The sequence below is a fragment of the Hemibagrus wyckioides genome, linkage group LG17 (genome assembly GCF_019097595.1).
Source record: "Hemibagrus wyckioides isolate EC202008001 linkage group LG17, SWU_Hwy_1.0, whole genome shotgun sequence".
In the NCBI taxonomy this organism is placed as follows: Eukaryota; Metazoa; Chordata; class Actinopteri; order Siluriformes; family Bagridae; genus Hemibagrus; species Hemibagrus wyckioides.
The window spans coordinates 3683636-3699862 of NC_080726.1; the positions used below are offsets into that span (position 1 = coordinate 3683636).

Genomic DNA, 16227 nt, shown 5'->3' on the forward strand with positions numbered 1-16227 from the left:
AAAATCGTTAAATACTCTATACAGTCTACTTGGAACTGACAGACAGGGATGTTCTGCATCTGAAGTGACGACTAGTTAATTACATGAAGCCTTCGGGTCTTTTCGGGGTCCTTGGCTCGAAAACTTTTTGGAAGCCCTGATGTAAACAACATTCACATTCCCACCAAAACATTAAAAAGTGCATGGCTGACATACCATTGTCGAATTGTTGAGGCTCTGTAGTGGCTTGATTGAGCTTGTCGGCTCGACAGTCCCCGAGCACGCATAAACAGACGATCCACAAAGCTGCCAGGTTGTTGAAATCCATAGCGAGTCTTCTGGCTTGATCTGCGGAGGAGAGACGTTTGGAGCAGATTATATTTAATCGGCATTTCTACCAAGCCATATTGTCTGACAGTTGTTCTGGCATGAAACGAACTGACATTTCGGTTCCAAAGTTCACCTCGCTACAAGACGGATTCAAGCCGAGTCCGACTGGACTGAATAATCGTTGTTAAATGAGGCAAGAAAAGAAACACTCAGTGTGACGCTATTATATGAAAACAGGATCACTGGGACCATTAATACTGATGAATTGTGAAGAATGTGAATAAAGGCCATGCTTGTGTGATCGGGTGTAAAAAGGCCTCGCCCTATAACGTGCTGTAATTACTCCACTTCTTATTTTAAATCTTTAATAGATGTTTTGAGCGATCGGTTCAATCTCTTGGCGATTCCCAGAACTTCCCAAGACATTGAAAGACACAAGGGGGAAAAAAAACTTTGATTTCAGGGTTACCCAAGTTATGTTAAATATCCCCCTTTACTTTGTTTACGGTTAACACTTTAAGCTTGTGTGTGAAACGATATAGTAGTATATATAAAAATATATCAATCACACTAATCTATATTTACTTACAAACAGACGTCGACTGCACTTTAACGCTATTCAGCGTATCCGAGGTGTGGTTTTAGAAAATTAAGAGTCGTTATTACACAAGGATCAGGTATTTTGTCCATTTTTGTAGGGTTTGTAATAGGAACAGTGTTTAATTACTGAATAAACAGCACTTTAAAATATTTAATATAACGAGTATGTTACGTCATTATATCGATATTGATAAAATGCTTTGCAATTACTTTTAAAACCGGACGTTTTCCCTCAAACCAGAAGTATTTTATTCCTCTCATAACACAGGCATATTCTAATCAATTCATTAAAAATAAAACGTACTTTTTATCCGTGTATAGCCACGTTTAATGCTGTGGAAGGATTTGAACCGCTGTGTGAGAAATTGAGAGAGACTGTGTGAGAGAATTGATTATTTCAGGAATGAATTTTATTTTTGGTATAATCACTTTCTTCAAATATTATGACTTTTTGTCTAAATAATAAAATATTATGACTGACATATCTTCCTTTAAATTCTATAACATTTGAGAATAAGCTGTAATATTAATAAAATTGTAATCTTTTGAGGAGATAGACAGAGAGACTTCATATTTTCTTGCCCTTACAAAGAGTGTAATTTTGTGTATTAAACTTAATATTTATAGAAAATAAATTCTTTCCTCAAACAACTTCCAAAATGCTTATGTAATACTAAAGCACTCATCCACCTGAGAGGATTAGTTGGCAAGCTAGCAAGGATAGCTCAGCTATCTGTGCTGCTATTCCTTCAGCACAAAGCTATCGATTCCTTCGGTGTCATTAGATAAACTTCATTTCTTCTATTTTTAATAAATATTGCACATAAAAGAAAAGTCTTTTAGCTTGAACGACAAACGCTAAAAAAAAAAAAAGCCGAACCATGGGATCACAGTGACACATCACGACATTTAACGTTAAGCTAACTATGCTAATAGAAAAAAACGCCATGACACAACGCTGCGTTGCCAGATTGTATCGCTTTTACATCACGCGTCAAAAATTCCAATCCCGTTGGATTATTTAAAGATTTTGGTTTGAAATGGAAAGTTGTGTTGCGATGGGACAGAGTTGCATTTCAGCACAATGTAGTGCGAAATTTATACGTGTTCAACAGAGGCTATGATTGTTTTTAATTAATAGTACTAGTCTTGACAAGGAGGAGTTTACTGAATTCAATCTGGCAACCCTGACATTCACTTACTAGCTCGCGATTTTAGCACCAACCGTAATTTAATCTAAAATAATAGAGTTACTAAGAATACGGAGTATAGCGTTAGCAAAGAGCTAACAGATTAAAACGGGTAAAATTACCGAGGTACACGGGAAAAACGTGGCGCTTACGTTAACAAAGACAACAGAAAATGGTAGTATTTATGTTTTTAAAAATGGTATGAAGTTTAATACCTCAGATTTACGTCGACTTTTTTATTCGGAGATCTAAAAACCCACAGGATTCTTTATGTCCTATTCCAGCTCCCAGGAGAGTCCCGACCGCAGTTCTCCATTGAGACACACTGCAAAAAAAAAACAGCTGACAGACTGGCCGCTTGTTAGACTGAATAAAAAGCAGTCCTTGTGTTTGTTTAATTCAGAAATAAGAGATAAGATCAGCTCGTCGCTTGTTACAGCTCAGCTCAGTGCAGTGCGTTCAGCTCAGCTCGACCTGCATTGGAATGGATCAGTACGGAGTGCCTGTACACCAGCCAAGACTGGGGAGGGAAAAAAATAGGATTTATCCAGCTAAACTCAGGAAATAACAGAACAAACGTGTGCTATTCCTTTTCATAAATCCCTCAGACGTCCAAATTCAGCGTGCACTTAAGGACAGGTTGTAGCAGGTTGTCTATCTGTCCTCTTTTTCCCCTCACACTCGCCCCCGCTTCCTCACTAGCACGCTTTTTTGAAAGACCGCAGACAGGGTTGCCAAATCTTTCGAGAGGAAAAAAAACCCTTGCACAGTGAATATTTCCAAATTCAATTACTATATATATATATATATATATATATATATATATATATATAGGTTTATTTGCTTTAAATAAACGAGCATAATGAATTAGTAACGATGGCAAGAAAGCTAAAATCATTAATTTGTGATGTTCAGATCGGGAACGAGTCGGTTCCTCTGAGTCGGCTCTTCGAGTCGGTACACTATATTGCCAAAAGTTTTGGAACACCCCTCCATTGAATTCAGGCGTTGTTTTTCCGGGGTTGGACTCGGCCCCTTAGTTCCAGAGAAAGGAACTCTTAATGCTTCAGCTTCATACCAAGACATTTTGGACAATTTCATGCTCTTTGTGGGAACAGTTTGGGGATGACCCCTTCCTGTTCCACCAGTGCACAAAGCAAGGTCCATAAAGACATGGATGAGTGAGTTTGGTGTGGAGGAACTTCACAGAGTCCTGACCTCAACCTGATAGAAGTTAAGTTCAGAAATCACCTGAGTTCATTTTTTAAGCACATTTAAGAAACAGCATCCAAAAGTGACAATCCAACATTTGAGCTTTCTCAACTCGATGTAGATTAGTCTCAAATGATTCATCAGACCAAACCTATGGTACTCTGATGTTTCTTCAGTTTCCCAATCATGATTATAACCATGGTTTCATCATATCCTGTCATAACTTCTCATTTAACATGAAACATCAGGTTAGAAAAATACCACTTCCTTGAAGGAAGGAACAGAAATTGTTGTTGAATCTATATATATATATATATATATATACAGGACACTTTAACCTTAACCATGTCAATATTTCAACTTATATCTATATTTCGTCCCCATTAATCCACCCATCCCACTGTACATTTCACTCTCACTTCTTATTTTTATTCTATTTCTATTTTTATATATTGTATAATGATAGTCTTTTTAAATATTTTGTACTCTATTCTTATATTCTTTTTATTTTAGATTATTCTTGTTTTCTAATGTATTTCTTATATTTTATATTTTATTTTTACATTTTTATTTAAATTATTTCTTATATTTTTATATTCAAGTTGTACATTTTTATTTCCATTATAGGACATTCGTAAAAAGCATTTCATTACATGTTGTACTGTGTATGATTTTGTTATGATAAGCAAGTGAACATTTTGTCCTCAAAGTTGATGTTAGAAGCAGGAAAAATGGACAAGTGTAAGGATTTGAGCGAGTTTGACGAAGGGCCAAATTGTGATGGCTAGACCACTGGATCAGAGCATCTCCAAAACTGCAGCTCTTGTGGGGTGTTCCCGGTCTGCAGTGGTCAGTATCTATCAAAAGTGGTCCAAGGAAGGAACAATGGTGAACCAGCGACAGGGTCATGGGCGGTCAAGGCGTGTGATCCGATCCAACAGACGAGCTACTGTTACTCAAATTGCTGAAGAAGTTAATGCTGGTGCTGATAGAAAGGGGTCAGAATACACAGTGCAGGACGGGTCAGGGCTGTTTTGGCAGCAAAAGGGGGATCAACACAGTATTAGGCAGGTGGTCATAATGTTAATGTACACCTGATCAGTGTATACATACATACATTTGCCCATACATATATCTACTACTGAGGAAAAATAACACTTCACTAGTTACAACAGTAGCAGATGCTACTTCACACCCACAAGAGACAAACCACAAGCAGCGCATCTATTTATAGCGTGAATGTAGAGTAATGATGATGTGTCATTCATAAACGAGTTGGCGATTTGAGTCAACTCTATTGATATATAAGTCATTTCTTTAGACTTGTGTCATAATTTACAGAAAATGCTGTATGTTTGGGATCTGTTGCATCGCCTGTGAAAGGATGTAGTGTAGGCTATACGATCTTCAGTAAACACTTTATCCTGGTCAGAATCTGATGGAGTCGATTCCAAGAATCGTTTATACCCTGGATGGGATGGTAATCCATCACAGAGCATCATAAACACATCCAAGGGCAATGATCATAGCCAGTCTATCTATTGTCATGTTTCTTGGAGGCGGGAGGAAACTAGGGAACCTTGAAGGAATCCACTACAGACAACTGGGAGAACACGTCAAACTCGACACCAACCACGAGGATGCTGGAGACAAATGAAATCCAATATGTTATTTTGTTTATTAGAAAAGTATATTGCAAACTTCCAGTGGAACAAAAATGATATTGAACTAGTTTAAGAAAAAGAGTCGACTCTCATGGTGAGCTGAGTCAAATGAACTGCATCACTAAAAAGATTCAAAATTCCAAACAATGCTCATTGAATTTGATGAATATGCAAATTGCAGAAACCCTAGTATCATCCTAACTAACACAATATCACCAAAGCCTGCTGCATTTTCAAGTTTTCATAATTATTAAGAAAATCCTTTGATTTAGCCAGAGTACACACTGTTTACATTAAGAAAATGTTCACTTATTTGACGTGATGAAGACACATCATTACAGATAATTAATATAACTAATATTCATAAACACGTAACATCAAACCTGCTGGAAAAGTGGTGAAAAGGTTAAAAAAGTGGCACAATTACGCGTAAAAACCGTGGACATGGCAACTGTGACTGCAGCGAACACGCTTATTCTATTCCCACCTGCATTTAATTTAATCCCGCCTTCTAGATATGATTGGCTAGAAACACTCCCTTCTTCATCACGATTGGATAGTAGATAACACTGTTGCTGTTTAATTGGTAGATTGCTGATCAGTATGTCGCGCTAACGCTAACCAGAGTCCGGAATACGGGTAGTAAAAGAAACCTGCTGCATATCGTGTGTTGGACTGCAAGGAGTTTCAATGTAAATGCTGCCACACTGCCCTCTACTGTACAAGAGCTCAAATTACAAGAGTTTAATAAAGAAATACATTTTACATTGATCGAGAATAGACACTTAAATAATTAATTTTAAGTATTAAAAATAACTTTTTAACATAATGTTTTCCTTTGAAAAGCAACTTTTATTATTTACCTGTAAAGATTATTTATTTATTTATTTATTTGCTTGCTTATTATTTCTTCCACTGAACTCTTCAATAATAATACATCATATATTCTTTTACTTTTTATTATGAAGACATGAAAAAATTATGTTTGTCTTAAATATGTGTAAAGCTAAACATTTTATTCATAAACAAAAAGTGAAGAATTTTACTCCAACATCTGTCATATTTCTTTACAGAGACAGATCACACAATTCATTCAAATAAATAATTTTTAAAAATTATGAAATATATATTTTTGTATATAGATTATAAATATTGTAAATAGTAATTACATATTTACAAATATTTAATAAAACCTAAATGATTATTATTATTATTATTATTATTATTCACACTCTTGGGCAATTTAATTTTAAGAAGTGGAAGGAAGCTGGAGAATCAGAGGAAACTCATGCAAACAACAGAGAGAACATGAAATGCAGCGCAAACTATCTATCTATCTATCTATCTATCTATCTATCTATCTATCTATCTATCTATCTATCTATCTATCTATCTATCTATCCATTCATCCATCCATCCATCCATCCATCCACCCACCCACCCATCTATCTATCTATCTATCTATCTATCTATCTATCTATCTATCTATCTATCTATCTATCTATCTATCTATCTATCTATCCATCCATCCATCCACCCACCCACCCATCTATCTATCTATCTATCTATCTATCTATCCATCCATCCATCCATCCATCCATCCATCCATCCATCCACCCACCAACCCACCCACCTATCTATCTATCTATCTATCTATCTATCTATCTATCTATCTATCTATCTATCTATCTATCTATCTATCTATCTATCTATCTATCTATCTATCTATCTATCCATTCATCCATTCATCCATCCACCCACCCACCCACCCACCCACCTATCTATCTATCTATCTATCTATCTATCTATCTATCTATCTATCTATCTATCTATCTATCTATCTATCTATCTATCTATCTATCTATCTATCCATTCATCCATCCATCCATCCATCCACCCCCCCACCCACCCCTCCATCCCTCCATCCATCTATCTATCTATCTATCTATCTATCTATCTATCTATCTATCTATCTATCTATCTATCTATCTATCTATCTATCTATCTATCTATCTATCTATCTACTTTATCATTGCCACCTTACATCCATCTGTATGGAACATTCTTCCCATGTTGCTGGTTTCTGAAAACATGCAAGTGAACTAGCAAGGTTCCTAAATGTGAATGTGAACGAGTAGTAAGTGTGTGTGTGTGTGTGTGTGTGTGTGTGTGTGTGTGTGGTGTTAGGTGCAGGTCACTTGTTACACCTCATGTTCGATCTGCAGTCGTGTGCATTACCCATCTTCAGACACACAACACTGAAATGTTAATAAAATGTGCAGGAGCTCAATGTATAATGCAGACCTTCGAGATTTGTGTTTTGAGAAAATGTAAGCAGTCAATCCTTCTTCCCCGCCCCCACACTGACCCTGACCAGGGTCAAATGATTACTGAAAGGAATCAATGAGAGGATTATTAAATTCAAACTCATATTTTATCAGTCACATACACAGTACGACAATGCTTTTTATGACTGCCTGAGATATATAAAAGACTCATGGAAAAGTCAAATGGAATAAAAATAGAATAGGAAAAGAATGGTAAAATAAATAAATAAACAAATAGACTTTAAAAGAAATAAAATAAAATAAAATAAAATAAAATAAAATAAAATAAATACAGAATATGAATAACAACAATGACTGGTGATATATGAATATAGTATAACTGTTTATGAGTAAGGTGCATATTATTATTATTATTATATATTTTTTAATAATAATAATAATAATAATAATAATAATAATAATTATTATTATTATTATTATTATTATTATTATTATTATTATTATTATTATTATCATTATATTTTTTAATACTACTACTACTACTACTAATAATAATTATTATTATTATCGTTGTTATTGTTATTATTACTATTATTATATAAAAAGTCCAATTATTATTAGGTTTAAATCAGTGCTGTCCAACTTTTTTTACCAAAGACAAAGAACTGTTGATTTGGAGAAATGATGGCGGATGATGATGGAAATGAAGATTAATGATCAGAAGGTTGTGAGATTGAATCCCAGGACCACCAAACCGCCACTGTTTGACCCTTCATCCAGGCCCTTAACCCTCAATTGCTCAACTGTATAGATGAGATATATGTAAGCTTCTCTGGAAAAGGGCACCTATCAGAAAGTGATGTTGCATGTAATCATTGACATCATGCTGTTTCCTGTAAGATGATGCTTGTTTAACTTTTACTGGAAGGAGTCTCCAGTGTCAGTCAGAAGGAAAGCAGTGTCTTAATCTTCAGGACAGAGGAGATTACACTTTAGGGTTTCTTTGTAACATGAAACGTTGTTTTTTCTTATTAATATAAAGAGAGTGAGAGAGAGAGAGAGAGAGAAGAGAAGAGAAGAGAAGAGAAGAGAGGCTGGTAAGAGAATGAGAGATTATAGCTGCTGTAACATAGGTAATGTAATATAACAGGATGTAATCTGTTCATGACAGCACTGTCTCTCTCGTTAACACAAACTGAAATTACTTGAAATAACTTAAGGAAAGTTAAGAAGTCCCTCTGTGTCATGCTGCTATCGGGAATGATGCAGAGTTGATGTGTTTCCTACAGCAGCATGACTCAGAGTGATTGATTCTTTACTTAAAGCACATGATTCAGGAATCGAATAGGAGAGAGTGTTAAAAAGAGTGAGAAACACTGATATGGACTCGGCTGAAAAAAGTGTTACACACAACATAAATTTTAAGCACATCTTCTCAGTATGTTGCTGAAATATGTACAGGATGTGTTCTAATATCCTGAATATGGTGAATCAACTGGTGCGACTCAAACGAATCGATTCAGCCAGAATTCTCGTTTCAAACAGCAGCTTCACCAACAAAGTGCACATTCTCCTTCCTCACGCTACAGACGTGTCCGTTAAGACAGACTTTCTACAGAAACCTCACAGTGCCTGCCGTGTTCTATTGCCGAATTATTTTGACCCAGTTGCCTTTACTCTAGTTATTTTGCAATCCTGTTATGCAGAAGAGGAGACTATTAAAAAAAGCTCCTTGTGAGACAGACTGCTTCCTCAAAATGACTGCGTTACTCAGTCACCGCAATGTTTCTGTTTAGAAGACACAAATGAATGTAGCTGACATGGCTGTATAGCGGTGTGGGTGTGAAGGACCCATTTATTGTTGGAGGATTGAATTCAGCACAGATTGAGCGGCGTAAGATACAGACACAGGATCACCTCTGGGTATGTTAAAGCTTTTTGATATAAATATATATAAGTGTAAGCTTTACATAGAGATGAGATAAGACAATACCAGGACCAGGGTGGGAAAATTTTTAAATTATTGTTTAACTTTTAAATATATTTGTTAAGAAATGTAGTTGAGTATTATGTATTTATTTATTTATTTTTTTTTAATTTATTTATTTCTAATATGACAAAAGCCTTGCAAAAAGATGTGCGTGTTAAGCCATTGGGTCTATAATTTTTTTATTATTTTATTTTATTTATTTGTTGTTTTTTTTTTACATTTCCTCTGTTTAATGCTTGTGTACTATATGAATCAACAACAGCAACAAAAAAATTCGAATGTATTTTAAAAATCTCTAAAGCCTGTCGGGTGTCATGGCGGCAGAATTCTAGAAAAGAGTAAAAACAAATGATCAGGTTTTCAGCCAATAATACACCCCACCCACTACTTTTAAGAAACTATTTCCATCAAAACGATGTGGAAATGCTGCCACATGTTTTTCCATTAAAAGCTCTTTAAGTTTTGCTGAGTTCCTCCTCAAATGTCTACATCTACATTGCCTGAGGAGTGTTGTGCAAGACCAGAGAAGTTCAGTGCTAAAACTAGCCGAGAGATGACTAAAACCTTGTAGACTGTCTCACATGGCGAACATCACGCTTTCATCAAGTTCCTGGTTGTTGTAGTTAGTTATGTTGTGTAGTAAAACAGATCTAAGATCAAGTCTAATCAATTTAGTCTGTAGTCAGATTCCATGCTGTCCGGCGACGATCATATCAGTACAAAAGACATAAATGAAAGAAATAATTTCTGTATAAATGCAAATACAAACGTCACTTAGGCAGGAGAGGAAATGCCATGAGTGGCTTTCAACTCAGTCAACATGCCATTAATTAATTAGACATCATAATTAATTAGTTATTAATTAATTAATTACATCATACAGTTTTGGAGATCATCTTCATGCTAGCCTTCTCCCAAATCCATGTATAATACTTTAAAGTAATATGTGTTTTTCTAGGCCAAAAATCTGCAAGGTTGCCATTAAATATCTATCAGTGATGTAAAAACAAAAGATAGATGGATGGATAGGTGGAAACTGGATGTATGGGTGGAAACTGGATGGATGGATGGATACTTTATTCATCCCAAAGGAAAATTCACAGTTTCCAGCAGCATCCACAAACACAGGTAATAGATAAAATAGGAAGGAATATAACAAAAATACTAAAATACCCAAATTAGGGTAAAAAAAAATATAACAAAAAATATATCAAATAACAAAATATAAAATATAACAAAATATAGCAGAAAAATACTAAATACCGAGAAAAACAACAACAACAGCAAAAAAAAAGCACTTAAGTGTTTTACTAACAATTATTATTTAAATTGCATTTACTGGCATTACATTTAGTCATTTTTTTTTAAATACTTTGGTAAATTTTTACATTGTTACTGCTATTATTATAATTATTATTATTATTATTATATTTATTCATTTATTTATTTTTCATTTTTTATTGTTATTATTATCCTATTTTTATGGACATTTTTTGCTTTACACTGTAAATGTCTTTGCATTTCAAATGCATAAAGAGTGCTGTATAAATAAAGTGTATTGACTCAGATTAATTAACTCCAAATAATTAATACATTTAATTAATTAATCAGTACTCCAGAACTCTGATCCTCAAACTATGAGCTCAAAACTCAGGTTTAAATAGTTAAAATGTTATTAATTCACATATATATGTTTTTTTTGTTTGTTTTTTTTTGTTTTTTTAGGTGCCTGAAGAAGTTGGACCAAAATGCAGAGCATGAAGTGTGTGGTGGTTGGAGATGGAGCTGTGGGGAAGACCTGCCTTCTAATCTCCTACACCACCAATGCCTTTCCTAAGGAGTATATCCCTACTGTGTTTGACAATTACAGCTCAGAGATCACAGTGCAATCCAAACCCATCAGTCTTAATCTCTGGGATACGGCCGGTCAGGAAGCGTACGACCGCCTGCGCACCATATCCTACCCGCAGACCAACATCTTCATCATCTGCTTCTCCATCTCCAGTATGACCTCTTTCGAGAACGTCAAGCTGAAGTGGTATCCGGAGGTATCGAAACACTGCCCTAATGTACCCATTCTTCTAGTAGGAACCAAAAAAGACCACAGAGAGGATCCGGAAATGTTGCAAAAATTAAAGGAACAGAAAATGACTCCTGTCACCGAGCAGCAAGGAAAGGCTCTGGCTCGAGAAATCCGAGCTGTCAAGTACCTCGAGTGCTCAGCTCTCAACCAGGAGGGGGTGAAGGAAGTATTCGAAGAAGCTGTCCATGCCTTTTTGAATCCGAAACCTGAGCGTAAAAAATTCTGTTTCATTTTATAAAGATTTATCACTAAAGATGATTTTTTTTCAAACATCATTGTACAAAAAACTCTAAGGACTCAGTTATGAGCCTCTCTACAACATGGACTTCAAGATAACCTTTGCATTATTTCCCATTTAATACATTTGTTTTTAAAGTTTATATATAGATTAAAATATCTTCTATGATTAAGATTGAGAGTGAGACATGTGTGAATGCTGGCTTCCTCAACCTCAGCCACATCTCTCCAGTTCCTAACTAAATATGTGCAGCCAAATGGGACACACTATAATTATTTTTGTTTGTTCCTATTTACAGTATTTTCGTAGCTTAATTTAAACCATCACACGCACTTACTAAGAAAGATGAAATAACAAATGGATTTTTCTGACCATTTCTCATCTCTTGCTTGTTCATCATTCTTTATGTACCGTAGTACTGATGCACTCCTCAATTCTCAGATGATGTCCCATGATCCCTTGCTTGTGACTGTCCTATGACCACCTTTCTTGATTTGTAATGAAACACACATGAAATTACTCACCGCTAATTTTTCACATTTTGTGGCTGAATCATCGGGATAATAGATGTGAGTGGTCAGTTAGTCATCAGTGGTGGTGATGGTTTCCAGTATACAGCATTCTGTGAGTGGGACTTAAATGAAATTCAGGCAGCACAACTGACCAGCTGACTGAGATTTCACTCACCCTGCAGAAGTTAATCCAGAAATTCGGTTATATTTATGATGTGTAAATTAATGCCAAATTTCTGATCATATACACTATATTGCCAAAAGTTTTGGGACATCTGCCTTTACATGCACATGAATGTAATATGGAGTTGTCCCACCCTTTGCAGCTATAACAGCTTCAACTCTTCTGAAAAAGGCTTTCCACAAGGTTTAGGAGTGTGTTTATGGGAATTTTTGACCATTCCTCTCTAGAAGAGCATTTGTGAGGTCAGGAACTGATCTTAGGCAAGAAGGTCGTGTCTCCACTCTAATCTAACTCATCCCAAAGGTGTTCTATTGGGTGCAGGCCAGTCAAGTTCCTCCACACCAAACTCACTCATCCATGTCTTTATGGCCCTTGCTTTGGTCACTGGTGTGCAGTCATGTTGGAACAGGAAGGGGTCATCCCCAAACTGTTCCCACAAAGTTGGGAGCATGAAATTGTCCAAAATGTCTTGGTCTGAAGCATTAAGAGTTCCTTTCACTGGAACTAAGGGGCAGAGCCCAACCCCTGAATTCAATGATTTGGAGGGGTGTCCCAAAACTTTTGGCAATATAGTGTATATCTCAGAGGATTAATTGAGTGATATAAAAAACTTCCTCCAGGACCACAGTGCTATAGAAAACAGCACTAGATCTTAAAAGTAAGTTAGACTAGCCACAGGAAATGCATAGCATGCAACATGGTGCAAACAGTGCAAGACAAAAGACAGACAATATAATATGCTACAGGACAGATATATTAAATAGTGCAGTGGACCATAACTAGTCTCTTTGCACCATCGCACAAACAAAAAGGATTATTGTATACAATTGCACACATATAATAGCAGCAGTTGTTAGCAGCATTTAAACAGTGTTAAAGTGTAACGTGCAAAGAACATATACAGTCTGGCAGCACTGCGAAAAACGTGGGGATTAGTAGCTTAGTGGTTAAGGTGATGGGCTCAGAAGGTTGTGAGTTTGAATCCCAGGTCCACCCACTGCTGGGCTCCTCAGCAAGGCTCTTAACCCTCAAATGCTCACTTGTATGAAAATGAGATAAGTTGTAAGTTGCTCTGGATAAGGGCGTCAACCAGATGCAGCAAATATAAAAAGCAGAGTGGTGCTATAAACATAGATCTTTATTGAATGGTTCAGTTCAGTATTTGACTTGAAAATTCATAGGGAAAAAATGTTATTTTCATAATCACCAAAATCTAAAACGTTAACGCTTCACATGTAAACAAATCACATGATCTATAATCAGACAAATATGAAAACAAAGATTTCTTTAAGCCTTAACCAAATCAAACAAACAGACATGATAATAAAAAACAGGCCTGATTTGTCCCTATTATCATCCAACTCAAAATAATTATTACTAAATGATATTTTTTGTTGTTTATTTTTTAAAAATCTGATGTATGTAAAAGATTGCTTTGAGAAATCTTAGTTCTTATTCTTTGAATGCTGACTCAGTTATTTTCAGGACAGAATTACAAAAATGGAGAACTAGCCAGGTCATACCTCATTGCTAAAGCATCGCTGTCACATTCAGCCCGAATGTGAAAGAGGAACCTAGCTGAGTCTTCTGATCATTGGAAATGAATAAGCTAGTTTCTTTTACCACAAACAGACGACTGCATGACAAGAGAACTAAAAAACCATTTAGCCATTAAAAGTTACCTCCAGAGTTAAAGTGTACACAAAACTAGTTATAAGACACTATATTTGAAAATATTGCTGACTTTAAAGAAACTAATCAAACGTGTGGCTCACAAAAGAGAAAGATAATGTTAAAAACAAACTTCTACAAATTATATAACTTGTTTTAAAGAGCATAATTACACACCTTGGATACCGTGTGGACAAAAATCCTCAACAATCTCATAAAATACATGTGAAATTAGTCATCATTAATTGTTGTATTTTGATGTTGGATCATTGGCCTAATGGATGTGCAAAAGTGATGTGAATAGATGGAGTTTGTTAGTCATCAGTTGTAGTGTCATTGGAATCATTAACAACAGTAATAAAAAAACAAAAACACTTTGACATTTAATAATACTGCCCAGACAGATAAAGTGAGATTTTACGATAACAGAAGCATTAATATTTTACTTTATGAGCTGAGTCACTCCATTTCCCTTCAGTCTAACATTTGTTTTAATATTTCATTTTATTTTATGTAAGTACACAAAATTAGAAACATTTCTACTCAACAAGCCTCTTATTTCTCTCATAAAATCCCAGGTTTCAGCTGTCAGTTGTTGGATGAGGTATATCATGTCCTGTCAGTGGGTTATGATTGTATTTCCACACAACTTTGACTATTTATATAGCCATTATAATAAAGCTCTGAAAAATACAATGGAAATAAGTGCTAATTAGTGTCCTATGGAATTCAAGGCTATAGAAACTCTGTTGTGGACAAATAAAATATGATTCTTCTTTTGGAGCTGACAATTTGCTGTGAAAAGCAGCGAAATTCACTGTCTCAAGGCCAGTTTCTCTTCCTTTTAACTGCACTGAAACTGAAATGATTTATAAGTCATAACAGGAGCAACAAACCAACAAATAACTATCACAGTTAAACACTGACAGTGCTAGTACTAAATTGTTACTATAAATTATCTTATTGTACATTAACACAGGTGTGCAAAGGACAATTTAATTCATAAGAACAAATATGTGTGGCCACAGCAAAGGTCTGTAACAAATATATGAAAAGACGCCCATTCAGCAGTTCTGTGCATTCATTTTACACAGTGACTGATTTGCTTTTACATAAAAATTATTATTATTATTATTTATAAATAATGCAAAAAGTGGATGTTTTTGCAAACCCTTGATCCAAAATGAAGGTAGAGAGAGGAGCATTGTTTTACTCATGCTCAGTCTTCAACGTGGATCAAAGGTTTGCCAAAACAAAAGTTAATGACTGTTTCCACTTACTCCTGCCTATCTCCTTGATCTGTACCTCTTCATTAATTCACTTATTAGAACAGTGGTGGCTCAAGTGGTTAAGACTTGATCAAAGGATTGGGGTTCAAGCCCAGCACTACCAAGCTGCCACTATTGGGCCCTTGAGCAAGGCCCTTAACCCATGGTACAAGGCCCATGGCTCACCCTGTGCTCTGACCCCACCTTCCAAAAAGTTGGGATAAGTGAAGAAAGAATTTCACTGTGCTGTCTTACATATGTGACAAAAAGGCTTCAAATTAGCTTTATAGTGCACCTGTGCATACATGCAATTTTGCCCTTTCACTCAATCACCAAAATACATGATAAATAAAGAATATATTAAAGAATAAGACTATCAAGACTATATTTTCGTTCATCACAACCATATATAATGTCAAGTCCATAAGATTGCTGACAGGACCTAAATAAAGTGCGATAGGAATAAAGAAACATGCAAGGAGAGCATGCATATATATTTCAATCACAAAACATAACATCAATACACTGTTCTTGCATTAAATACAGCAAGATCTGCAGCTGTGAGTGGAACAAAATGGAGTTTGTGTGGAAGTGTCAGTGCAGTAATCGTTGTGTATCTGATATGAAATGAAATTCCACATTTGTACACTTATATACCCAAACATTCATGTAGCTATAAAATCAGCCGGCCATGTGGCAGGTTGAGAAGTGCACAAAATCTTAAGATACAGGTCAAGAGCTTCAGTTAATATACGCATCAAACATTAGATTGAAGAAAAAATATGATCTCTGTTACTTTAACTGCGTTCAAGGTTGTTCGTTTCGGATGAGCTAGTTTTCACAGACTACAGTCTCTTGCTGCTGGGAAAGCTATAGTAACTCTTTACAACTGTGATGAGCAGAAAAGCATCTCAGCATGCACGAAACTTTGACCATTGAGGTGGATTGGCTACAACAGCAGATCACATCATTTCTGTCATCAAGGAACCCCTAGGGGTTTTTCCTTTGTTTCTTTTTA

At 35.6% G+C, this 16227-nt stretch overlaps 2 protein-coding genes across 2 annotated transcripts in view; one reads left to right on the forward strand and one right to left on the reverse strand.

The window, feature by feature from the left end:
- The window catches only part of stim1a (stromal interaction molecule 1a), a 51297-nt gene extending 48481 nt beyond the window's left edge, over positions 1 to 2816 (reverse strand). The window contains exons 1-2 of the mRNA XM_058413396.1: positions 2315 to 2816; positions 196 to 327 (exon numbers count right to left, since the gene is read on the reverse strand). Of these exons, the coding sequence (XP_058269379.1) occupies positions 196 to 307 (112 nt within the window). The 5' untranslated portion in view covers positions 308 to 327; positions 2315 to 2816. The remainder of the gene's footprint in view (positions 1 to 195; positions 328 to 2314) is intronic.
- A 6132-nt stretch (positions 2817 to 8948) lies between these two features.
- Positions 8949 to 11746, forward strand: rhoga (ras homolog family member Ga). Its single transcript, XM_058412925.1, has 2 exons — positions 8949 to 9186; positions 10979 to 11746. The coding sequence occupies exon 2, from the start codon at positions 11002 to 11004 to the stop codon at positions 11572 to 11574; it is 573 nt and encodes a 190-aa protein (XP_058268908.1). The 5' UTR covers positions 8949 to 9186; positions 10979 to 11001; the 3' UTR covers positions 11575 to 11746.
- Positions 11747 to 16227: the final 4481 nt, after the last annotated feature.

Coding starts and splice junctions, on each gene's coding strand:
- rhoga (XM_058412925.1), top strand. CDS start 11,002: ATGCAGAGCATGAAGTGTGTGGTGGTTGGAGATGGAGCTGTGGGGAAG.